Source organism: Pleurodeles waltl, chromosome 8 (genome assembly GCF_031143425.1).
Source record: "Pleurodeles waltl isolate 20211129_DDA chromosome 8, aPleWal1.hap1.20221129, whole genome shotgun sequence".
NCBI lineage: Eukaryota > Metazoa > Chordata > Amphibia > Caudata > Salamandridae > Pleurodeles > Pleurodeles waltl.
The window spans coordinates 633,447,575-633,473,132 of NC_090447.1; the positions used below are offsets into that span (position 1 = coordinate 633,447,575).

The 25,558-nt window shown below is 42.3% G+C and overlaps 1 protein-coding gene across 1 annotated transcript in view; it reads left to right on the plus strand.

Annotated features, from left to right (window-relative positions):
• MBTPS2 (membrane bound transcription factor peptidase, site 2) overlaps positions 1–25,558 on the plus strand; it is a 417,557-nt gene that overhangs the window by 254,061 nt on the left and 137,938 nt on the right. The window contains exon 7 of the mRNA XM_069204735.1: positions 20,040–20,220. Coding sequence (XP_069060836.1) covers positions 20,040–20,220 — 181 coding nt within the window. The remainder of the gene's footprint in view (positions 1–20,039; positions 20,221–25,558) is intronic.

The following is a 25,558-nucleotide window of genomic DNA, read 5'->3' on the forward strand; positions in this document are numbered from 1 at the left end:
CACTCCCACAAGGCCAAGCAGCAACATCATTTGAGGCAAATTGATATTAAATGCAGTCAATCATCATCTAAATATTCGTCAAACGTTTCTTTCATTTCAATATCAAGTGAAAATGAAGAAAGTCACTGTATCATGCAGTGTTTACCTCAGAGAAATGTGCACATGTTGGACTTGTCGCATGTGAAGAAATATGTCAGTTCAAGAAAAGTCGACATGCCAAAGCTGCAAAGTCCTACAAACACTGTTCAAAGATTACATTGAAATTAAATGGTTGATTTCATTATCAACAGTGATCCATTGGTAAACATAATGCCTGAAGAGAAATACAACAAACTCTCTCCAATACCACGGCTCACGCCATTGAAGACCAAAGTGTACACATGGGCTGCATCAGCACCCATTAAAAGGCAATGTTTATTTGTAGTGACAGTGAAACATAAGAAAACGAAGATAAAAGCACTGATCCATGTGCTTTCGGGTGCAGCGTCAAGTGAGTGTTTACTCAATTTCAATATGGCTGCTAATATGGGACTGATTTCTCAGAATTACAACTTGAATGGTCACCATGAAATAGTGTCAATTTCCTTTGTTTTTTCATGTTTTAGGAAAGCTTAAGACTATGAAAGTAAAACTGCATAATAATGAAGATGTCTTTCCTGTTGCTCAGACAAACAAATGGCTTTTCATTTACAAGAAGCTGTTGAAAAATAACTTGAATCATTACTAAAATATGGCATTATTGTGGTCTCCACTGGTCCAACACCATGGATTTCTCCTACAGTGGTAGTGCCTAAAAGGACAGTGAAGGAGCTGTGCGCATCTGCATTGACATGCACCAGGCAAACACAGTGATTGAATGAGATGACATCCAGGTCCACAAATTGCTGACATGATAATACAATTGAATAGTGCAAAGATCTTTACTCGCCTTGATTTAAATAAAGGTTATCAGTTCGAACTTGAAAAAAATTGCATGTACATTACAGCCCTTTCTACACATATTTTCTTGTTTTGATACAAAAGACTAAGGGCGGTCATTACAAGTCTGATAGTCACTAGCCGTCCAGACTTGCAGTTGACTTTGAATGCGGACAAGTGTGAGTTCAACAAGACAAAGCTAAAATTCTTTATCCATATCTATTTTGATTGGGATATAACACCAGATCCTGCAAAAGTACAAGCTCTGTCAAATGCTGATTGCCCACAAGTTGTTTCAGTGGCACCTTCTTTTCTTGGCATGGCCAAGGTACATACAAGACTTTGTCACTGTTAGTGCTCCATTACGAGAGTTGACAAAGAAAAATGTTTCCTTTTAATGGTCACAAGAATGTGAGAGAAGTTTCAAGAGAATTAAACACGCCATTGAAAAGGCTACTGAAATTGCATCCCTCAATCCTAAACTTTATACAGAGACAATTATTCCTTCCTTCTGCAACAGTTACAGATAGTACACATATCGATTATTACAGAAAAACCACTACCACCTGGCAAGTAATTCTTTTGAAAGGTAGTTGCATAATTACACACTATTCGGCAAATATTTATATATCATCAATAATATCAATTGTTCGCAAAGAGCTAAATGAAGGTAAAATAAAATTAAACATTGCTCAAAAGAAAAAGCTCTACTGAAAAAGTACTTGAAGTGGTTAATTGACCGCAGTCTTTTACTCCGATGGCCTGGCTTGAAAAATAAGCCATGATGAATCAGTTGGATCGGTCCATATACGTATGCATTGTAATGGACTGCTATGAACCAAGATGACTCACATGTAGCATTACCATGGACAATGTGCGTGTGACATCAGTTGTTTTTAGTGATCACCATCAAGTCCGTTAAGAAGCTGCTCTTGTAAGATCCACTCTCTCTCCGGCTGCTCGGGAAACTGCCTGCTGTGTACACTAAGCCATTTTCCCTAAAATAGTGAAATTGACGCACCCTGAGCATTTGGAGTCATTGTTATCCCCATCCGTCAGTATTGGTCCTATTGCCGGAACCCGGAACATGTGCTCCCGTCACATGGTGTTTTGCTGCAAGCCGAGGAGGAGGAGGTGCACATCCTGTGGGCTCCTTTGGCTCTTTGTGACTCCTGCCCCCAGACTAGATCATACGGGCCTGACTCGGCTACCTCACCTTGGTGCCGCTCCAGCTCAGGTTTCAGTTACCTCTACTGTGGCCGAAGACATGGAGCGAGCAGGCCTGTAAGCCAGTAAGATGCGAGCGGCGGTAAGTGCTTTGTGTGTTGTGTATCTGTGTCTCCCAGTGGGACCGGCAGGTCCGCGACTGCCAATTTATGGACTTATTGATCTGCATCATCCCATCATGCTGCCTCACACTGCCTTTTCCATCACCCTGCCACACCGTCACCTTTTCTATTGCTATTACCGTTGTTGTCAGAGCCCAGACCCAAGACCATCTGGGCAAGAGGACCATGGGGATCTGTAGGGCGCTTGACAGCTGCCTTCCCCCTTCCAAACTGTGCTGCATTGCATTGCACTACATTGTTTTGCTCAGTTCTAGCAGGAGCCGGCATGGAGGAGGAGGTGTCATCTCGGTTGGAGACAGAGGAGCCATGCAAGCCCTGGTGGACGTTTTAGAGCTTTGACTCAGGACAGTTTAGTTCAATACAGGTCTGTGCAAATAAGTGGAAAAAAGTGACACCTGTAGTGACACCTCAAGTAAGCGATAATTGCGGGCAAGCAGTTCATTCTTGGTATTCTTTGTTATCCTTGGTAATACTCTTTAACAGTAGCTGGTTATCCTAACAGGTTATCCTAACCCGTGGACCAGGTCTCATGGTTGTGGTTCAGCCCTGGGGGCTGTGGAAGTGGCCCATCTAAACGGGTGCGGCTTGCGACCAGGGTGAACCCCCCCCCGCGATAGGCATGGACTGCACCTGGTAGTATTCTTGAAAAGGCTCAAAGGGTACACCGAAATAACGACCGTCTGACGGGCTAAAGGTCAGAGTAAAGTTTGCATGCTCGTGCCCCTCCAATGCCACAGTTTTCCTCGGAGGTGAGGCGGCACAGTCAGGGCAATCAAGACAAATCAAAACGATCAAACAGCCGGCAGCAGTACGACTATTGGAGGAGTCAGGCAAGAAAACCATAAGCCTAGGACCATAGGACTTTGGTACCTAAACAACAATAGAGTCACAGAGCCATAGAACCACAAAGTTGAGTGGGGTACAGAGTGGAGCAGAGCAGCTCTTGGAGATCGGAGTGGAGTGGAGTGGAGTGGAGTGGGGTGGAGGTTGGAAGGCAGCGGGTTTGGGGCTACTGCTGAGGCTGTTGCTGCGGTGGTTGGCAGCCTGCGACCTTCTGTGTCTGCAGTGCCCTTCTATTGCCCTGTGTGCTCTGTACGTTTTTTTGCTGCCATGCACTCCTGTTGATAAAGAAAGACAAATAAGAGCCAGCAGTTTGAAAGCAATTTGACGTTGCTAAATAGACAATTGTGGATGGCAAAAGGATAGTAGCTTATGAAATTGACCTTTTAAGTGTTCTCGCTACTTGATGACTGGAATTAATTTTGTAATGTCCAGAGTAATAGTGATAATCAAAATGCAGTCAGGAAAACAAAGAGTAACTCGGCCACCGACTAAAAGAAAGAGAAAGTTGCAATCCTTACAGGCAACAAAGAGCTTGAAGGCAAAATTGACCCGGGACATCAGTCCCTAATCTCCACCATATCACGAATGTTCAAGAAATCTGTGAAGGTTCCACACAAATTGGATTTTCTGAAGGACCCTGTTGGGACTATTTTTACTATCTCTAAAGACAAGGTGAATCTTCCTAATCCAGTCTCCCCAACAAAAAGTGAAAATCATTTTGCCTACGATTAGGGTTAAAAAAAACTTGGTCCAGAGTGGGAATGGAAGGCATCATTTCAAGTGAAGAACTGGAAGGTAGTCCTGAGGGAATCATGGAGTCAAAGGAGGAAAAAAATCTGTGGTTCGATAAGCACCCTAGAGCTACTTACTTTAAGATCCCCATCTTTAGCAACTTTCTCCAGCCTATCAACATCAGCCTCATTAAGAACCTAAAGTAGAATATTAAAGATCGGTGTTCTAGTGCACTTAAAATGCATCTAAGACAAGAAGACCACAAGGGAGTGGGGAGCAAACTAATTGCTTTGCAGGCACCTATAATGTACCCCAAAATGCACTTTAAGAGTTAGAATCTAAAGATTTTTTCAGTCCAGATTCGTCAGTCTTGTGTCCTCATATCATGCAAAGGTGCATGGTTTGTGTGATGGGAATATACATTTTATAGAAGTGAAGGTAGGTAACTAGATCGCACCCACAGGAGGAGACTGAGTTCCTGTGCTGGAGTATGCCACGTAGAACAATTGATCAACAACGTGAGCAAAAAATGGAACTGATGAAAGTAGACACCAAATCACAAGTAGACCAAAAAAGAGTTGGATTAAGCCTGGAAAAAAAGAAATGTGAAAGACTATCATATGCAAACCCCATTAGGGAAGATTTACTATGGGGCAGTGTGGACTATTCTCTTCAAAACCTCACAATTAACTTTAGATGCCTTAACATATCATTAAAAAAAAATGGATGTTATCCCATAGCAAAATCAGTTTTGGGAATTGATCAAAAACTGGATGATTTAAATAACTTGATAAAGCAAGCACAAATGTTTGCAGAACCTTTGAATATTGAATGCACCTGCGCTCCAATAGTAAGCAAACTAGTTACAATCCTAGAGGCCCTTTCTACCTTACTGGGTGATTTTAAAATTAAATTTGATACCATCTGTTGTAATAAAAATCAAATTGTACAAAAAAAAAAAAGAAAAAGCAATGGTGGCTGATATATAATTTATCTGATCTTACTGGTGGTGGTATTGCTAAGGAAGGATCTAGAGGGGAGGATTGCTATATAGAGACAGTGGAGGAGGCACATGTCAATGTAATGGAAAGTCTAACAGTAGGGGAGATGCCCCCTTGAAATCAACTTTCCCAACTACTAAATCAGCAGGATGAACCACTGACAAAAAGACGGAGGAAAAAACAAGGTACGGCCAGAAATAAAACTGAGGGTGCTTCAAAAGTTACTATTGACGTTTCTGAAAATATAACTGTTAAAACTGTAACACAGTCTGAGGATAAGTTGGTGATTGAGCCAAAGGATAAAACTTTTAGTACTAAGCCATTCCCGCTTTTTGAAAAACAGGAAAATATGGAGCAAGGTGATAGCAAACAAAATGAGGATGTAATCCCCTCAGTGAGGATAAAAACCATCATAAAACTGCTGTACCAGCCTTGAAAATGTGGTTAGAATGGAAGAGAAGTGGCTGACGGATCCCCCACAGGGTCAACTTTCAACGGCTAAGAAGGGGTGTCAATACCCTATACTAAAAGATTAATATAATAAAGGAGCAATTGTAGGCAGTCTAAAAGGAATCAAAACTGACACGTTTAAAGCTGATACTGCAACTGCGCAAGAAGTGGATGCTCAAAGTAAGACTATTCAAGGAAATTCTAACGAGTGTATTGTTGGAAGCAGGATCCATGACTGGATCAGATTTGCTGATTAGGTCCTCTGACCTCCTTTTGGAAAATAAATCTGCCAGACTTAGAAGCAAATCCAGGTGTTCTACATAACGGTAGACCTTTTTGTCTGCACATGATGATAATCAATTTGTACTTACACCAGAATACCAGTCAAGGAGGATGCATGCCATACTGAAAACATCATAAAAGAATCAACTTTGATTACATGGGTATTAGCTCATTTAGCTCGAAAAGGTTTAAAATAGTTTTCTTAAGTGGGGAATTAGGATTAGTACACCTCGTCAAGTAGGTTATAAATAGCCATTTTCTGTTTTTAGGAATGTGATAGGAAACACATCTTCTCTTTCACTGGTCCCCTCATCACAGCTGAACAGGTGCTCTTCAACGACTAGCAATAATCTTAGCCAACTAAGTATAGGGTGGTTAATAGCAGCCTTACACAAAGTTAGCCACTCTTGATGGATAAGTAGGTCACCATTCCAAATTAAGGCGGGAAAAGATCATCTAGAATCATTGAAAATTGTGTTTGTGGAACATCAATGGAGTGCACACTAAAAAACAACTAAAGGACTTAAGTCTTCTGTCTGAACATCAAATTATTCTATTGCAAGAGATATGGGCAGTGTAGCCTTTTTCAATAGATGGGTATATTGGTTTTTACCCCCAGCACAAAAAGTTAAGAGGTTTAGGCATCCAAGGGGGGGTTTGGCAACGTTTATAGCTGTGGCTGCGTTCTTTGTAAAAAGGCATGAATTACAATTGAGATTAATAAAGCACAGAGTTATTACAGCGGTGATCAAAAGAATTAAACACTAGTCCCACCATATTGTCACTATAGTATGCCTAACATTCCTACTTACACTACATGAGAGCAAGTAGCAGTGGTAGCCCTGATCTGCCCTTCTGGTCCCGGGAAGAAAGCCCAACCCCCATACCTGTGCTGAGGTAAATAGGAGGTCTGTTAGTCTGCTGAGAGTTCTCCCACATAGACAAAGAGGAACCAAAAGGTTTTTGCAGAAACTGTGACAGCGTATAGCATAAGTTGGCAAACTGGCTGGAATGTCCCCTCTTAGATGGTGTGGGCAATGTGATGTTTTATAATAACATATCTGTTGTTCTAAAAACTGCCCTGACGTGACAACATGTATTTTTCTGTGTAGGGTAGGCAAAGTACCGTCTGGACTAGCAATACCTCGTATACCTTGTGTACAGCCTTGGGTTGAGCGCAGGATGAAAATGTTGTGCAAAGAAATGAATATTAGATTGTGCAAGAATGGACGGACGGACAACTGGTAAAAGGAACAAAAACATCTCCACTAAGCTGTAGCTTTGCTAAAATAATAAAAGGAATAAAATTGAAATGTAACTAGGTAAATGGGCACAGGCCTCAGGCCCAGAGCTAAATAATGTGCTGTGTAAAAAAAACTTCAATAACCTCACAACACTTTCCCCACTGATGGTTCAAAGGTGCAGAGGTATATGGTATATAGTAAAACTTAGTATTAAAATCCCCTATCCTATGTTAAGTACTAAAAGCAAGCTAAAATATAGTGAATGAGATTAAATGACCATGTCAACAAGCAAAACAGATCAAAATATGAGCCAAATTAAAAGGCCAGTTTAAAATGTTAAAATAATCTTAATCTTTTAGCAAATCGCCTATGTCATCAATTGTTATTGAATCCATGAAAGACCCCACTTCAGCAGAAGGTAAAGGAAAAAGTTTGTTGACAAGGAGATTGAGGGAGCACTCCTGTTTCACTGCCTCAGCCATAGCTCCGGGTGAGACGGCAGCATCCTGTGCAGTGCCAGGTGTTGTAGCACCAAGAACCACTTTATCCACAAATGGCGGCTCATAGTAAGCTTCCTGTAGCAATCGCAGTTTCAGTGTACATGTTTCATAATGAACCCTCATCGAGAACACCAACAGACCAGCATCCAAAGAAAGTGTGCACTGCATGGTAAGAGACACTTCCGGTACATGTTCGAATGGCCACCACAAACATTGAAATACGGGTTGCATGCAATTCAGAACTGATCTGAATGACAAAGACCAGTTGGACTCAAGTACTTCCAGAAGTGGAGCTCTGAAATACTGCATCATGTGTTCACGACACAGGTGGGCTGGTGGTAGCACCATCAGTCCTCCTTGTTGAGATTGGGCAGCCATTGCGAAGAAAGAATAGCAACAGCAAAATGCCGCCAATTAATGCCAAAATAATAGGGAATCTCCCAAAGACACTAAAAAAAGAAGGTCATATGCCAAATATAGAAGAAAAGGTGCTGCCAGAACCAGAATCAACAGCCCTAAAGAAGTGTACAATCCCAGTGGTGTTAGACGCTCCAAAAATGCGACAGTGAGTACACCGAAATGTTTAGGAAAATCTGAATTTACAAGGGACTGTATTTCTGCAAATGACCTTGCCACTTGGATGGCATAAGTCTTGCGGGCAGATATAAGCGCAACGTGTTTCTGAAACACAAGAGCCTTTAGTCTGCTCAGCTTGTCAAAATTGACATTAGAAGTAGCAATATGAAGCCACATTTCTGCCACTTTATTTCACGTGGCGGGGGAGAGAGGTGGGGGAGCACTTGTCCACAACAGGTACCAATTTGGGAGACCAAAACTGCATAGGCAATCCCGGCTCACATTCAACAACACCTGATTTTATTCAGCATCACGTAAATCCCATTCGAGAGCACCTGGAATGCCAGACGAATCAAAGAGACAGGAACACCCTTCAGATAATAAGATAGATTCACAGCTGAAGCATTACATGCTTCAGCAAGGACAGCTATTTACAAACCAACGAATGGCTTACAGAAGTCTTGCATTCGCGCCCGCTATGAAAGACCTCTTCATGCAATTTAAACATTTGTCCGTAAAGGGTAGCTCCCACACCTCATGGATGTAACTGTCTCCTAGCTTTTCAAATCTGCCTACAGGAATGTGCTTCAAACACGAGCTGAAGTGAAGTGTTGAAATGGATTGACAACCATGTGTATAAAACAACCCACAGCTGGTATTTCTGCCACAGTGAAAAGCAACTTTTCTAACTTTAAGATGTCAAACAGAACAAATGTTGCTTTTTTCTTAGCCATTATTTGTTGCTGTCATTTTAGATTAAATGCGGCAAACAATTCCCTGGAGCTGACATGTTGCCAGGGCATGCCACCACTTTTCAGAGCTTGTAACGTCCAACCTAACTGTAAAATAGACCTTAGCTGACTCTGTCCATGTTGTAAAAATGACATTTCATTTTGTATGATGTCAATTGCAGATAAAACAATGGTGTTAAATGTGTATATGTGGTTGGACAAGGTGTTCATTCCATTATCTGCAACGGCTAGAGCCTTCTGCAAATTTTCCTGATCTATTAGCCTCAACCGGGCGGCACCTTCTTTCTGCGAAAGTTTCAAAATTTCGTTACATTTTGCATATAAGAAATGCTTTGTGCATAGTTTTTTTAGGACCTAACAAGAAATCTTGCAGCTCAGTGTTACCTGACAGAAGACTAAGGAGTTGACATAGTTGCCCATGCTATATGTGGTGACGATATCAGAAGGTTGTGATGATATGTAATGAGGATCAGGTCGTCTCGCTCTAAAAGCCCCTGTGGAGTTTACAAAATGTGCATGACAACCATTTTTGTCCACTGGCCACAATAACCACCCGTTTTGACCTGAAAGTGTTGAATTAAATGTTCCATTTTGGACATACCCATTGAGCTGTTCTTCAGTGACATTTAAAATCTTTTGCCATTTGTGTAATTTAGTTGGTGACTGAATAGCAGGCGCATTCAATTCCTTAATTTTTGCTAAGCCTAAACAAGTTTCATTTAAAAATATATTTTGCAAAGGAATAATGCATGCTCTAAACAAAGCTTCTCATCCCTGTTTTTTGCCAATTTTTGCCAATTTCTAGGTCCTCACACACTCTTTAAGTCAATCGACTTCAACCAATATTCATACCCTTCAAGTGCCAACTGGGAAACAAAAGAATCAGAATAGATCAATTTTGTATATATTACCAAGACATTCTGCAAATTCATACATGGCAGTTTGAAATAATAAGACTTTTCTACATAGGTTTTAGAACTCCCTACTGGTGAAGTTGGACAATGTTTCCATTGTGTGTAGCTGTAACCATTTCTCGTGGTGTTGGATTTATGTATAAAGTGGTGTCTGTAATGATGGTACCAGGACATTTACCCATAATTTGCTGTTGTTTTGTAAACAACTTCACTTTCAAACACTATATAGTATTCAAGCTCAGAAAGCATGGAATCAACTGTTTTCACATCTCAATCATCTGAAACCACCCCAGGTGTTGTTATATCATTCATATACGATTGAAGACGCTGAATAGTTTGAAAAAGAATCATTGATATCTGCAAAATATCCACAAGCAGTTCATGCAAATACTGGAGCCGTTGTTGGATAAAGAGAACTGGTAGATATGTCCCTTGGTGGTTGGTAGTGAACAATGCCATCTGTTTGTGTTGAATTTGAGTAATACAGCTCAGAACTTTGGATATTTCTTGTTGAAGTCGTAGAGACAGGTACTAATGAAAGCTCAGTTTTTTACCCCCCACCCAAAGCAGGGGGAAGTCTCATCACTGTTTGTTAAATTTTGAAGAGGCACATCCTGACTGGCTGTGAGGGGGGTTCGGGAACTGCTCAGGATTCCTCATGGTCTACTCTGTAGGACTAGCCACATGTCTGAAGTTTTGGATCAAAAACATAATCAACATCAGCAGTAGTCACAGAGGTGGCCCATCGGATCCAACAGGGATTTAGGGGGTCATTCTGACCCTGGCGGTCATGGACAGGCTGGCGGTGCTCCCATGGGCATTCTGACCGCGGCGGTACAGCCGCGGTCAGAAACGGGAAACCGGCGGTGTCCCGCCGGTTTCCCGCTGCCCAAGGGAATCCTCCATGGCGGTGCTGCAAGCAGCGCCGCCATGGGGATTCCGACCCCCTTACCGCCAGCCTGGTTCTGGCGGTTTTGACCGCCAGAACCTGGCTGGCGGTAACGGGTGTCGTGGGGCCCCCTAACAGGGCCCCACCAAGATTTTCAGTGTCTGCCTTCCACTCCGCCGGCTCCATTCGGAGCCGGCATCCTCATGGAAGGGGGTTTCCCGCTGGGCTGGCGGGCGGCCTTCTGGCGGTCGCCCGCCAGCCCAGCGGGAAACTCAGAATAACCGCGGCGGTCTTTTGACCGTGCAGCGGTATTCTGACGGTTCCCGCTTGGCGGGCGGCTCCCGCCGCCCGCCAAGCTCAGAATGACCCCCTAAGTGTGTTTGCGTTTGGAAGACTGGCTATTGTCACAGCCTCTAAAGCCGGTATTGGGGTCACAACTGCAATGCATTTCCCCTGGGATAGAGGTCTTTCTTTTATGACCGCCATCTAAACAGCAGTGAACTTTTTTTCGGTGGGAGCAAAGCGTTGTTCAGCTATTGAATACAAATGTGATTTGTATGCTATGGGGACAGTATCTCCTTCATTAAATGTTATGCACGTGAAACAAATGGCACCAGTAATTACTCTTATGACCATGTTTGTTTTGTTATCATTTGTGTGTAAGTTTTTTGCTTCATGCATGCCCTGCTGTAATGCTCTGGGAATGCATGTGTGTTCAACCGTTCGATATTTACATGAAAAGTCTGGACATATTAAGTCATAAAGTGGTTTTCTGCATTGTGCGTAATCTGGAATGTATGTTCTGCCAAAATTGAAAAAGCTCAATATTGATTGTAGCTTTTTGGTGGTGATTGGTGGTTGTAATTACGTGCACTTTACTGGAATGTGCTGCGCAAAGCTCTTTCCTTTATCTGATAACTTGTATCCCAAAAACAGGAGAATGAGAATGGCAATTTTTATTTCTTTAAATTGAATGTGTAGCCTATTTAAGTGAAACCATCCCACAATGCAGTCCACCCTTCTTAGTTGTGTGACCAGGTCGTCTTCTGTCAGGTAACTGTCATCTACATAAGATACCGCCTCAGGGTGAATGTTGTGTTAGTATAGATGTTACACGTTGTGAGAACAGTCCAGGACTGTTCTTATACCCTTGTGAGAGTTGAGGAAATTTCCTTTACGAGCCTAATGCGCTGAAGACGGTCAAATCCCTGTTTTCAGGCACTATATTTTGACAGAAAAATAAGTTGGAAATGTCTAAGGTTGTTTTGTATTTTTTGCTTAATAGATTGTTAATGAGTGCTGTGCTGTGTGCATTTCATATAGCAAATGTGTGTGTCTGACTGCTTAAGTGTCTGTAGTCTAAGACTACTATATGAATGGTCCGGCTTAGCTAAGAAAACAAAGCATTGTTAATTGGTGATTTGAAGGATTCTTCTGCACTCTTGTAAGTATTTCTCTCACTGGTGCTTTAGCCTCATGCTTAATGGGGTATTGTGGTTGTGGAAATGGTGTTGATCTAATCAGTATTATATGGTAGGGCGAATCTTTGTCCCATCCTACATGATTGCCATACAGCGCCAGGGATTGTGCCAATGCCCAAATCTACTTTGCATGCCCATCTTAGTTCTTCAGAAACCAGGACCGGAAAAGCTGGCATATTGACATCTTCCCCTAGTGGGACTTTTTCGGTCAAAATCAGGTGGCTAATCTTTTTCTGCCAATAGCATGTCATATCAAAACATCACCTTTTCCCAGAATATAACTTTAATTTTGCGCTCTGTGTCTCCCTCAAATTGTAGTTTCACTTTAGAAACCCTATCTAGGGGAGGGACCCACATTCATGCAGTTTCGACTTCTAAAAAAAGTTGTTAGTTGCGGTCACCTCCAGAAGCACTTGAAGATTGCGGTCACCTCCAGAAGCCCTTGAAGATTCCTGCAAACTGTTGTGACCTGTGCCGCACTGTCTAGAAGAGTCATTGCCCGCTTCCTGTTCTTCAATAAATTCTTGTTATGTGTGGCATTTCTAGCCGAAATTGCTACCATCTTTATCTTTTTGAATTGTGCGTTCTGTTGGGGTAGTTTCTCTTCCTTTTTTATGGAAGATTCAAATGAACGTTGTGAATCTTTTCTTGGTTTGTTGTTCTGAACGCCCTCCTCTCCTACTGCGTTTGTTCATTGAGTCCTGAAAGGAACGAGATTGGCGTGTATCACTATATTGATATCCATCAGGGGTTTTTAAACTATCTCTAATTCTCAAGTTGTAGCTTTTCTCAGAGGTCTCTGAACGTGGAGAGTCTACTCTTTGTTTTGCATTAGCTTTATTTTGTTTTTGTTTATCCCAGCATTTTTTAGAACCCTCTGCCACTTGCTTGGTAGAATCCTTATTGGATTTACCTTGTAGTTGTGGTTTACTTGGTCTTGCCCCCGATATTATCCCGACCTAAACTAGAATAGGTCTCATCAATAATTTTTGGCAACTTCCACTCCTGATCCTGTACAGGAACATCCCGGAGCCGCTGGCGTACTGCCAATGCTATTGCTTCCCCATTAAGGTTGTTTAATATTATTGAGGATACTGCAAAAAAATTGCCTATTAATTACATCCCCAGATCAAGGACTGGGGCAGCCCCATATTCATCCTGATTTTGTTTTAACACCGGATGATTCACAAGTGTTGGTGCACCTTGTGCAGTATTATAGAGTGCAGCAAACACTGCATCCCAAGTGGCACAGTTGTCCACTGAGGGAACCATCCAAAATGGCAACCACATTGTGAGAATTCTGTGTTCATCTTGGGGTCCAAAACGCAGATTTTTTTATGCTAACCAAAATGGAATCTCTTCACACTTGGTGGGTGCTTTACCCATAATTGAATGCACAGTACCAGGATTAATTCCTGCTGTAGCCACATGTGGTTGCGCTGAAGGAACCCTTGCTGTTGCAGTGTTTAAAGTCCGCATTACGAATTGTATTAATTGTTTATTTACTTCTACTAAATTAGTATATAGGCGGCGTCTGCCTGCCACCTCATTGTACCTACATTAAGATGTGGTGTATATATAGCCAATGCTGGCCATGTACATCCGTCATTACTTAAGGGACCTAGTCTAAAATTCTGTGGAACCTGTGGTAGGGCGCCATCAAGCCAATTTTTGGTGTTCTTGATAAGCTAGTGGTATTTCTAAATACACATAGCATCTATATTGTGCGAGTGCATTCACTGAAGTGTAATGGTGAAATGTGTGTGTGACCCAAGAGTAAAAGATTTCTGTTCTGTATGCTGCATGTGCCTCAACGACAAATGTAACTTCTCCTACCTCATCTGTGAGACCATTATGTTGCCTGTTCTTTAAATGTGTTGTGAGAGGGAGTCTCATGTTTGCTGCAATTACAACCCTGTTTTGGTCCACCATTTTTTCAATGGAATTGAATTATTCAGAGATAGAAACACCAATTGGGAAATCCTTTTTAAGAGTTCTGGCTTGAACAATCTAGAGCATTAAAGAGGTACTACCGATCTAGCTGAGAAGGATATTTCCTAATACTACAGACATCTCCATATAAGTTAATTAGGGTGCCTTTTGTACGTAATGAGACAGATACTTGGGAGATCGGTAAAGTCAGTGCCTAACCAATGTTGGTGGCGCCATGTCATAGACTCCTTTTATGGTAACAAGACTGCTGGATTTTGGGCAGAAGCACCACCGAGCATAAGAAACGGAGTCTGATCCCAAGCTGCATGACAGCTGTCGGCCTAACCCTTTCCGATTAGCTAGCAGTACCTCATTAGTACCAGAGGTGGAAGTGATTTGTTGAAGCTTATTACATGACACTCAGACTCCTTAAGGAAGCTGTGATGGACCAGATTGTACCCTTTTCTCTAAGTTATACAACTCTCATACATGCAAAGATAAGGCATAAGCAGAATTGTGGTTCGATAGATTTTATTGAAGCAACTGCGCTCTTTGCTAAAAGGCATGAACTGCGATTATAAGGATAATGAAACACAATGTTATTACAGCAGTGACCAAAGGAGTGAAACACAAAAAGAGTCCCACCATATGGTCACAATAGTGTGCCTAACATTCTACCTCCACTACTAAGGTTCTAGATGAGAGCAAGTAGCACTGGTAGTCCTGATCTGCCCTTCTGGTCCTGGTAAGGAAGCCCAACCCCCATACATGTGCAGAGGAAAGAAGAGGTCTGTTAGTTTGCTGAGACTCTTCTCACTTATACGAAGTGGAACCAAAAGGTTTCAGCAGAAACTGCGACAAATGCAGCATAAGATGGTTAACTGGCTGGAATGTCCCCTCTAAGATGGTGTGGGAAGTGTTTTGTTTTATAATAACATAGCCGTTGTTCTAAGAACTGCCCTGACATGACAACACATATTTTTCTGTGTAGGTTAGGCAATGTTCTTTTAGGAGCAGCAGTACCTGGTAAACATTGTGTACAGCCTTGCGTTGAGCACAGGATAAAAATGTTGTGCAAAGAAATGAATAACAGATTCTCCATGGTCGGACAACTGATAAAAGGAATAAATAACATCTTCACTAGACTCAAGCTTTGCTAAAATAGTAAAAGGAATAAAAGTGAAATGTAACTAGGTAAAAGGGCACAGGCCTCAGGCCCAGAGCTAAATTATGTGCATGTGTTAAAAGCTGAAAAAACCCCACAACAGGGCAAATGGCCCTGGAATCATGGATGAAAATGCTGTCTCCTTTGTACAAAAACCTGGAGGCTTTGGGACTTAGAATATTGAATGGACGAAACCAGGAAGATTGTGTCTTGTCTTGCTTTGCGGGGGTACATTCAGCATTAGATTCCACTACAGTAACCTTGCCATTGCTTAGTTTAGTATCAAACCTACCAGATTATAAAGAAAGATGAAAGAGATCAGGGACAGCAAAGAATTGAGATCAGTGCTCAATGCCCTACCCATAGGAATGCTGATTTACTCCCAGGGGAAAAAACTGCAACTAATTATAGTAAATTTTACAAGCATGATGAGTCAATTGAATCAATTGGGGTTTATGCATCAGCTCTGGCAGTGCAATGTTTTAGTAATGAATTTGATGATCTGATAAGTATGTGGTCTTCCTTTATAGACAAGCTCCTGGCCTCTTACTCCAAATCAAACCATCAAAATATTTGTCAACGTAAAGAACGATTAAGGGATATGAATAGAAGTCAAATCTCTGCTTCCACTTGTTTAATAAGTAGGAATTGAAATAGACTCCAGAGATAAGCATAGAAGCAACCAGGGAACAGCAAAATACAAGATAACTTAAAAATTCCTAAAATTATATATCGGAGATCAATTTGGGATGAAAAGGCATGGCTTTTGTGCTAAAGCTTTATACCTGAGTTAAAAAAAGTAATTCACAGGGTTTTTGGAAAACAGTGAATAGCTTGAATAGGGCCCCACTGTCTATAATATGTTCTAATATAGCAGAACCAGTGTGGATTGATTTCTTTTTTTATTCAAGCATTTTAATTAGTCAAAAGGAATAAAGGAGGAACTTATCCAAGTGGAAGATGCATTGGGAGAATCAGTCACCCAGGTGGGGGAAAATACAGCCCTGTGTGGACACCCTAAAGTCCAAGAAGCCCCCTTTTCTGAATATCAAATTAGGAGTCTAATTACAAAAGGCAGGAAAGCGGTGTCGCAGGGCCCAAATGGAATACCAAATGCCCTGTATAAAACCAACCCGGGATTTTGGGAGAAAAATTGTTGTAGTTTTGAATAGTTTCCTTGAACGTTAAACTATTCCAAATTCTTAGAAGGGTTTGATAATTACCCCCATTGTTAAGGTGGGGGAACCTTTCATGTCTGGAAAACTATAGCTTAATCACACTTAACAATACTGAAGCAAAGTACTTTGCAGAAAATTCTTTTAACTGATCTTCTGACCTGGGCAACAGAAAACCAAATTTTTCCTGCAGATCAATCAGGTTTTATTACAGGGGCTGGGATGGCAGCTAATATTTTACCTTTGTCAATTATTATTGATGAGCACAACCTGAAAAATAAACCTCTCTATCTGTCTTTTGTGGATTTTAAGTCAGCTTTGGACTAAGACCATCGTAACAATCTGTGGAAAAGGTTAGATTCTTAGGGCACGCCTGCTCTCTTTTTAAGAGTAACACAGATGCTATCTACAGGTACTTGGATGAGGGCGAAAACTGGAGATGGTATTTTCTTATCCAGGAAAATGGACACTTATCAAGGCTTAAAACAAGGTTATGTGCTTGCGCATATTTGTTTAACCTCTTTTTATCAGATCTGTCTCCACCCTAGAATGAAGTGAACGCACATCCTCCAAAATTGGGAGATATGTTCATCTCAAACCTCCTGTAGGCAGAGGACATGATACTTTTAAGTCAAACAAAACTAGGTCTGGAATGGCTTTTTGACAGGTGTTTGAATATACAGAGATTAATGGAATTCTAATAAACTAGAAAAAATCAGAAGTTATGGAAATAAGTAAAAAAGTAGACAGAACATATAAATTGTACCTGCAAGGGCAAGAGCTAGGGATGAGTAAATCCTATAGATATCTGGGAGACCTATTTGATGGAAGGGGCTCTTTTTGCGACAAAAAAACAAGACCTACAGAGGAAAGGAAATGCACTGATGCTTGCTTTCCGTACATTGCAGAGATCACTAGATGTCCTAGCTACCGACCTTTGTAACAAGTGATTGCAGCCAAATTAGTGCAGAGAATAAGTTATGGAAATGAAGCACTATGAGGAAGACATGCCAACATTTTGAATGGGATAATTGCAAACATGTTCAGGTCCCTCTTCCATCTCCATGTAATACCTCCCAAGCACAGATAAAGCTTGAGTTTGGGTATCTGAATCAAATTATTGCAAGAAAAGGGAGCTATATTAAAGTATGGAAGAATTTGCAGTTAAGCACTGGAAACTGGCTTTGTCAAGGACTTTGGGAAGAAGTTAGGACAAATACATCCGCACCATCCAGGCAGTATCTGTATCAGGCATTGGCCGATTTGGGTCTTCGACCCCTCTGAGGAAACAGCATTCCTTATGATGCTTTTGAAAAAGTTATTAGCTGTAAAACGAAGAAAATGTCTTTAATAACTGATCAGGGGGTGTTTTCAGGTAGGGCCCTCTCATGGATCGTAAATGAGTATAAAATCCTTACATCTCAGCCCTACCTGGAGAGTTGGTGGACAAGAAAGGAAAATTATTTATTTATTTGACATTGTTTTGGTCTCATACCAGATCAGGTCAATGAGGTATCCAGGCTACGGTACTCGAACAAGATTTTGTGTAGGCTGTGTGGTCTTTCAGGAAAGAAAGTATTACCCATATGTTCTGTCTTTGTAGATGTCTTCTAAATGAGAGAAAGTCCCTGCTTAAGGTAGCTTTTAATCAGAGAGGAATTTGTACATGTATACAAGCAGTGATCGCTAATTTTAAAACAGACACCATTTTAAACTTTAAGATCACAAAATCTTTGCAGTTGGTATAAAAAAAACTTAATGATTCCGTTAACTTTTTGATTATTGGTGTAAAATGGTATGGCAGGATGTTAAGTGCTTTGAACTCAGTCCGGGCCACTGATACAAGAAAAGAGTAAGAAAACCTTTAGGTGCATATTTTGTAATGTAGTAAAATAAGTTGTGGCTAAGTACTCGAGTATTATATTTTAAAAGCATTTTTATAATAGGTATTGAGTAACTAGTATTTAAGCACGTTGGCACTTTCATTGGCATGTAATGTAGCTTGTGCAAAATGTTTTGTCAACATGTGTTAAGGGCAAATATGCACAGGTATTTGATCCCTTTAATTCAGGCACACTGGTCCGTTTTTTAGCCATTGTATTGTAGGTTGTGCAAATATGTTTGCATTTGATTGTATATTATGTGTATTTAATATGAATGTTAATATTAGTGTAATGGTTTTAATTAACTATGCACTTCTAAATAAAAACTCGAAACCCAAACCATCGGCAGTGGTCATTCTTCATTGAAGAGCCTGGCAGCTTCAGTCTCGTAGAGTGTGTTCGAACGGAAAATCAGGGAAGCTGGTAGTTAACGCCTGTCTCACACAATCTTCAGTTGTTGCCATTGTCATGTTGGTGTCCATGAAGATGCCTGCACTGTGAATGTAAGCCCAGGGTATTTATTTGCTGATTAGGCACATCAATTAAAATCACACACTTCTCAACAGGGCGGTTTAGGTTCCATGGTGCTGTGAGGTCAGTACTAAGGCAGTTACCAGCATGACCACAACTGGGCACTTTCTTTTTTAACCAGGTTCCGTTTGGTGGCTAAGCTCTTCCTGTTTCTTGTCTCCCTCCGTTTCCAGGTTATGTTCCACCACTGAGTATATAAATAGTTGGATCCATGCATTCAGTGCATCACTACTCATCATGCACTGCTAGTTGGTTGCTTACTCTGTTTCTGGTGACTTCCATTCTTCCTTTCAGCCTGTCTTGGTCTTGTTGTAATGTTTATGGCTCCTTGTGGATATTAGAGACTTGAACTCTCTTCAGGTTCTGCCTTTAGATTGAACGCCTGCCCAAGGGGTTATTCCCCTATGGGAAACTGGGATGCCAGTCCTCTCACCTTGGACAAACCTGTATCCAACCGAGGAGGTCTTCAAGGTGATAGACAAAAACAGCAGTGCCTCTCTTTGTCAAAAACGGACAAAGAAGCTGCTTTGAAGATCCACGCATGGCACCCATTTATAGGCTCCCACACTTTTTTAGGTTCCATATAAGGATATGCGATAACTCTAAATAGATTAAATATAGAAACAGAAATTGTACTTGGATCAGAAATTTTATTTGGATTAGAAATGGTATTTTGAGCAGTTCAGCAGGAAAGGAGTCAGAACTGTCCTCTGCCGCTTTTGTTTTCTCGATCTGTCCCACTTAAGAAAGGGTATGTGTGTGTGTGTGTGTGTGTGTGTGTGTGTGTGTGTGTGTGTGTGTATGTGTGTGTGTTGTCTGTCATGGTGGTGTTTGTAAGGGTCTCATGGGAGTATCGTATGTACTCTTAGTTCTGCCTATGACTTTCATGTTGTACCCCTGAATCTTTGGCTCCACTGAGTAACGGTAACCTTGAATCTAGCTGAATGTCTATGAGCAGTAAGCATTTAAATATTTTTCTTCTACAAATAGTAACAATCTTCACCTTCTTTCACCCAAGTTCCCTTGTTTAATTTTATTTTCTTAAACAAAATGTCAGAATGCAATATCAGAAGCCTGGAAAGAAGAAACTGGGGTTTGTAGACTTTGCGGTCATTAAGGCTTTTGAAAGTTTATGCCATAACGACAATTAGAGAATACTGGAGTCTACTTAGATAAATGTGTTCCAGGATCACCATTTACTGCTACTTAGAATTGTGTAATCATGTGAATCTATGAAAGCTCCCAACCGTAGAAAGCAATTTTCACAGGTTAGTAACTTTTTATTACTCGTTTTTGTTTTTCTGTCTGTCTTAGAACCCATACATAGCTCTTCATACATACAAAACAGCAAACGTAAATAAAATTGATTTGCATTCCAAAATATAGGTTTGTAATCCATATTTTTTCCCTCTTGCCGTCCAGGATTCACCTGCCAGTGGCCCTAGAGGTCTCTTTGTTGGCGATATTATCACTAATGTGCAAGACTGTCCAGTTCATAGTGTGGAAGACTGGCATTCATGTGTAGTAGAGATCTCGCAGAGGGCACAAATTGGCTATTGTGTGAATGCAGCTACACTTCACCAGCTCAGCTTCCCAAGCAGAGGTATTATATTGGTATTGCATTTGTGTGTTAGTCAGTGTGCCCGTAAAGATTGTGTGTGCAAAGAGAAATTACTAATGAAATATACAGAGGAAATACGTAAATCTTAGAACGCAGTCAGAATGCATTTTATAGATGCTGCATCTTAATCTGATTACCACAAGCTCTAGCTGGCTAATACACCTCTAAGGCACTCCAGCATGCTACCAAACTGGATGCGCCTCTGTTTCTATTGCATTATCACATAACCTGAGGCTTGCAATTGGCATTCTTTTAGTAGACCAAATTTGAGTGAAATAACACAGGCTGTATTTGATGTTTCACACATAGGTAGGGCAAGAACAAAGCAACGCAATCTCAGCAAATAGCTCGTTACCGTAATCGAATGTCCCACTGCAGACAAAAAAAAGTAGTTGGCAGTTATTAGAAATTGGATAGATATTTGGGATCGGTGATTACCCACCTCAATGAACAATCTAACCCTTGTCAGCGTGAATTTTCAAAGTCACAAAATAAACAAGAGCTTGGATCCCATGCAGCTATGCCGCAGAACAGACATGCTTAACTTAGAGACAATGTGTAAGGCATTAATGCAGCACCAAAACTATAAAAAGTCCTGAAATGAACTAGGAAAACATAGCAAAATGTGATAACCAAATGACAGCAAAATGACAAAAATCAAATAAGGGGTACCGAAGATGTGAATTTTAGTTTTAAGTAGGAAGAGCCAAGAAGCATAAAGTACCAATGATAGCCAGTGGTCACAGTAGAGCCGGATCCTAGGTGCAGTTTTGAGGCTGACCAGGATGGCGTGCTGGTCGGATAAACCAACTAGGTTTATCCTGGTCAAACATTTTCCCTTCTGACTTTAGTCCTTTAAGTCCCAATCCACCACAGGAGTACACTTCCAAACCCCCCCGTAGAACCTCAAAGGAGAAACTTAGCACCTTAGTTTGTTCAGAGCATTCAGTAAAAGTGGTCGCAATTTGTGCACTGACTTAACCCAAATGTATTTTGCAAACCAACTTATATTCAAACAGGGTGGTTCACACATTTCTGATTTGTAGAGGGTCGCAGTTTGACCTACATCATTATTATGCATTATGTAGGTTGTAAATTGTGATTCATTACGAATAACTGCCATCACAGCGATGGAATGGATGCCTGCTGGGATAAGCAAGCCACTATATGTGTGTTTTCAAACACAGCCTAATTTCCGTAAAGAAAAAAAAAAGATGCGTTAAAAAAAAGAAATCTCCCAGAGACCACTGGTTACTCCTGTTTTTTTTTTTTTAAACAACATTGACAGAGGGGAAGAGGTCCCTAAGGAATCCCTTCACGTTTGCGATTGGATTACCATGTCCTTTGAGGTGTGGGTAACTTATCATTGATTTGTGACCACGATTGCTATCGCTAACGATTGGTATATACCATTAGAAATGCCAAATTGGAAGGGACACCCTAAACATGCACCTTTCAATTTGCGATTTGCTATGTATTTGCAAACTATTTTTGCGATTCAATAACAAGTTACTGAATCACAATATGGGTTTTGAGCATACTCAGAAGCTATTTTGTGGTCACAAAGGATCCAGTTTTGAGGCTTAGAGCCTTGGCAACTGCAAAATAGTTTTGAACATAAAGCTCATAGAGACTCCAGTTTCCACTGGTAAGCTCTGTAGTTGCAGGAAAAGGCATTTTGTAGTTTGTGTCTTTGTAGCTTGAACAGGAGGCCAGCCTTATGACTCTTGGAGTTAATTTCATTATACTGGTTACGAGTACAGAGCATGTCTCGTCCTTTAGGGCTCTTCTCAGGTCTGAGACTGCAAGTTCAGTCCTCTTTTGATCTTCCACAGATTAAGGAATGTTCTGAAGTGGGTGCTGAGAGCTGTCACATTTATGCCTGGCAGGAACGAATGGGCATGAATGAGTTCTGTATACACCCTAACCAATGGGGTAAATGTCCCTGGGGGCAATCTTACCCACATTGGGCATTTGCAAGCTGACAGAAGTCTTTGGGGACACTAAATGTGGGTTCTAAGGGCAGAGGGGTTGTGTGGATAGTGTACTTAGGTAATCCTGTTGTCTCCACACATTTAACACTAAAATCTAGTTTGGGGGAGTTACTGCACCCCGAATAAACCCAGATGCAGAAGTCTGGTAGAACACAGCAGGGCTTTCCAGCAACCAGACAGTGGGTACTCAAGATCTGTTTTGGCATCCTGTTCTCATCCTTTCAAATGTGCCTCAAGTACTATATGTAAAATCTAGCAAACCTATCAAGCAGGATTTGGCAATCCAGCAGGATTTGACATTCTAATGGCAAAAAGAGGCCCACTGTGATTGGAGCCTCTCTGTCTGTGCTGTTGGACCTAAATTAGACACTACCTACATATATTATTCTCTACTTTGATTTGTTACTATAGCCCCTGGTGTCACCACCCGCCTAGGGCGATTATGCAAAAATATGTGGGGGCACATGGCCCCCGATACCCTGGGACCACCATGTCCCCAGGGCAAAATCTTTATTTGTAATGGAGGGGAGGCCTGTACGGACTCCACCATAGCCCCAGCAAACGCCACCTCCATGGGGCTAAAGATAACATTTATACTGGGGGCCAGTAGGGCCCCTCACAACCCAGGGGACTGCCACCTCACTGACGCTAAAGCTTTGCTTGTAATGGGGTGAGGCCTGTATGGCCTCCCTGCAGGCCAAGGGACCACCACCTCTCCGAAGGTAATCCTGAGAATACCATCATGGATGTGTTCATATCCCTGTGTCTTGCTGTGGCCCTGTGGTGTATGTCTTAGCACATGCTCGTCTTTCAGCTTGCACTTGAGGAAGACACATACTTCCATACTGTGTGCCTGGACCTAATTAAAAACCTCTACTTAAGTGTGCCATTCTTTCTTTGTATATGTGGATATCCCTGAGAGTTCTCCTGACTATGGGTCTGAGTGAGTGCCAATGTCTGTGACCTATAACTGGAGTTTGACTCCTACTGCTTGCATGTACTTGAATCTGAGTTAGACACCCATTATGTTGCCATTATCTGTGCCATTCCCTCATTGGATATGTGCTTGCCCCTGAGGGTCGACTTCAGTGTGTGCCAGAGGAAGTGCCTCTGTCTGTGAGCTCGGCCAGAGTTGGACACCCACTGTGTAAGTGTTTACTTGCACTTGAGTTGCTCACCCACTACCTAATTGTGCAATTTCTGTTTTAAGTGTGTTCAGATCCTCAAGGTACTCCTGTGTCTGAGTGAGTGCGGCTTTCTGTTGGTTTGGCCGTAATTTGGAAACCCTCTGCGTGATTGTGTAGTTGGACTGCAGTTAGACACTCACTACCAATACATGGCATTTGTTTGATGCTTCAATGGGTGTGTTCAAATATCTGAGGATTGAGTACCTTCTGGTGGTTACAAGTAGGTAGTTATGGTTAGGATCTAGTTTCCATAGGAAGGGAGTTTTTAGTTTTGCCAATAACTTTGGCACAGCTTAACGAATCTTCATGAAATGTTCAAAACGTATGCTTCAGTGGGTTCAGCTGCCATCTTGAAAGGTTCAGTGTGATCTGTCAATGGGGAGGCTAAGAAAAAGGGCCTGAGGTGAGGGGGTCCCAAAAGGGGTGAGGGGGTCCCAAAACTTGTTTTCCTCATGCGTTTTCCCATAGGGGTTTTGAGCACGACTGCAGCCTGAACTGCTGGACGGAACTAGACCAAATTTGGCAAAAAGCCCAGTCCAGAAAGTGTGCTGTTTGTGATTTGGTTTAAATCCTTTCAGTAGTTTTTGAGATATTAAAGTTTGCAAAAAATATAGCTCTATAGGGACGCAGATCCTCTGTGGAACTATCTCTCCCAGTGCTGATATCTGATTGACTGCCAACACTTCAACAAGCAAGTTTTGGCAGCCATTTTGGGAATTGGCTTCCGCCGAGTCCCACAAAAAAAGGGGGGTGTTGGGTAGGTAAGGGTCACGCTCGGACCCCGCCAGAGCTAAAAAGCATTTATTTAATCAGATTTTTCTGAGATTTAAAAATAAAAAAAAGGGGGCAGACTTTTGCCCCTTACTTTTATTTTGCCCCGGGTGGGTCATGTTCCGGTGGCTTTGGGGGATTTAAAAAAAAGGGGGTGCACAGGACCCCTCTCCTAGGCCTTAATACAGCCCGCGGTATCACCACCTCCCCAGGGCGATTATGCAAAAATATGTGGAATAGGGGCACATGGCCCCCCGTAGCCCTGGGACCACCACTTTCCTGGGGCAAAATCTTTATTTGTAATGAGGGTAGGCCCATACTGCCTCCCCCACAGCCCAGGCGACCGCCACCTCCATAGGACTAAAGATAAAATGTATACCGGGGGCCAGTACTGCCCCCCCCATAGCTCCGGGCACCGCCACCTCCCCAGGTCTAAAGCTTTGCTAGTAATGGGGTGAGGCCCATAGGGCCTCCCCCACAGCCCAAGGGTGCACCACCTCTCCGGAGCTAAATACACAATTTATGCTGGGGGCCCACATTGTCCCCCTGCAGCCCCAGCAACAGCCACCTCCCCAGGGCATTTTGATTCAATGAAGAGGGTGGGGGTGTAGACCCCCTGCAGCCCTGGGGACCACTACCTCCCTTGCGCAGAAAAAAAACCAATGACAGGGTGGTCATGGACACCCGGCCCCGGGGACCACCACTCACTTTCCCAGGGCTAACTCAAAAGTTGGAGCCCCCCCCACCCCGCTCATGGTGCAAATATTGGCCTCGGGGACCACCACCACTGCCCAGGGCCGGCTCATGCTATGTCCCAGGGGGCCCACCTCTGGAACATAACTGTTTGCTCTGACTTGGTGGGACCATTGACAGCTCCCACCAAGTCAGTGTAAACACAACTCTGCTCTCAGGAAGCTTGCTGGGAGCTGAGTTTTTGTCTGTTTCCTGGTCTGCAGAGACGCAGGCAGGGAAACAGAGGAAACGATTGCTCTTACACACAGGAAGCTGCAGGAGGTGGGGAGCCGGTTGGGACAACAGGGGCATTCAGGCTCTCCCTGCAGTCCCCAACACTGCTGACTGTGGTGACATGGATGGGCCCCAGCCAGTCTTCTGCCTTGATAGGCAACTGGCCCCAATGTTTTTAAAGTCCCTGTGCCCTGACCTCTGCAGACACTCAAGCACACTGCTGTGCACATCAGAGGTGAGACACAGAACCTGACCTGTAGCTCTGTGCTCCACAGGCTCTTTATCCCACTGATCACAGAAATGGGATTGAATTATTTTGAGAATTGCAGTCCCTTATTTGAATCTGCGAACCCTGAGCAGGCATCACTACCATGGCACCGTAGTACCATCCAAGCTACCTTG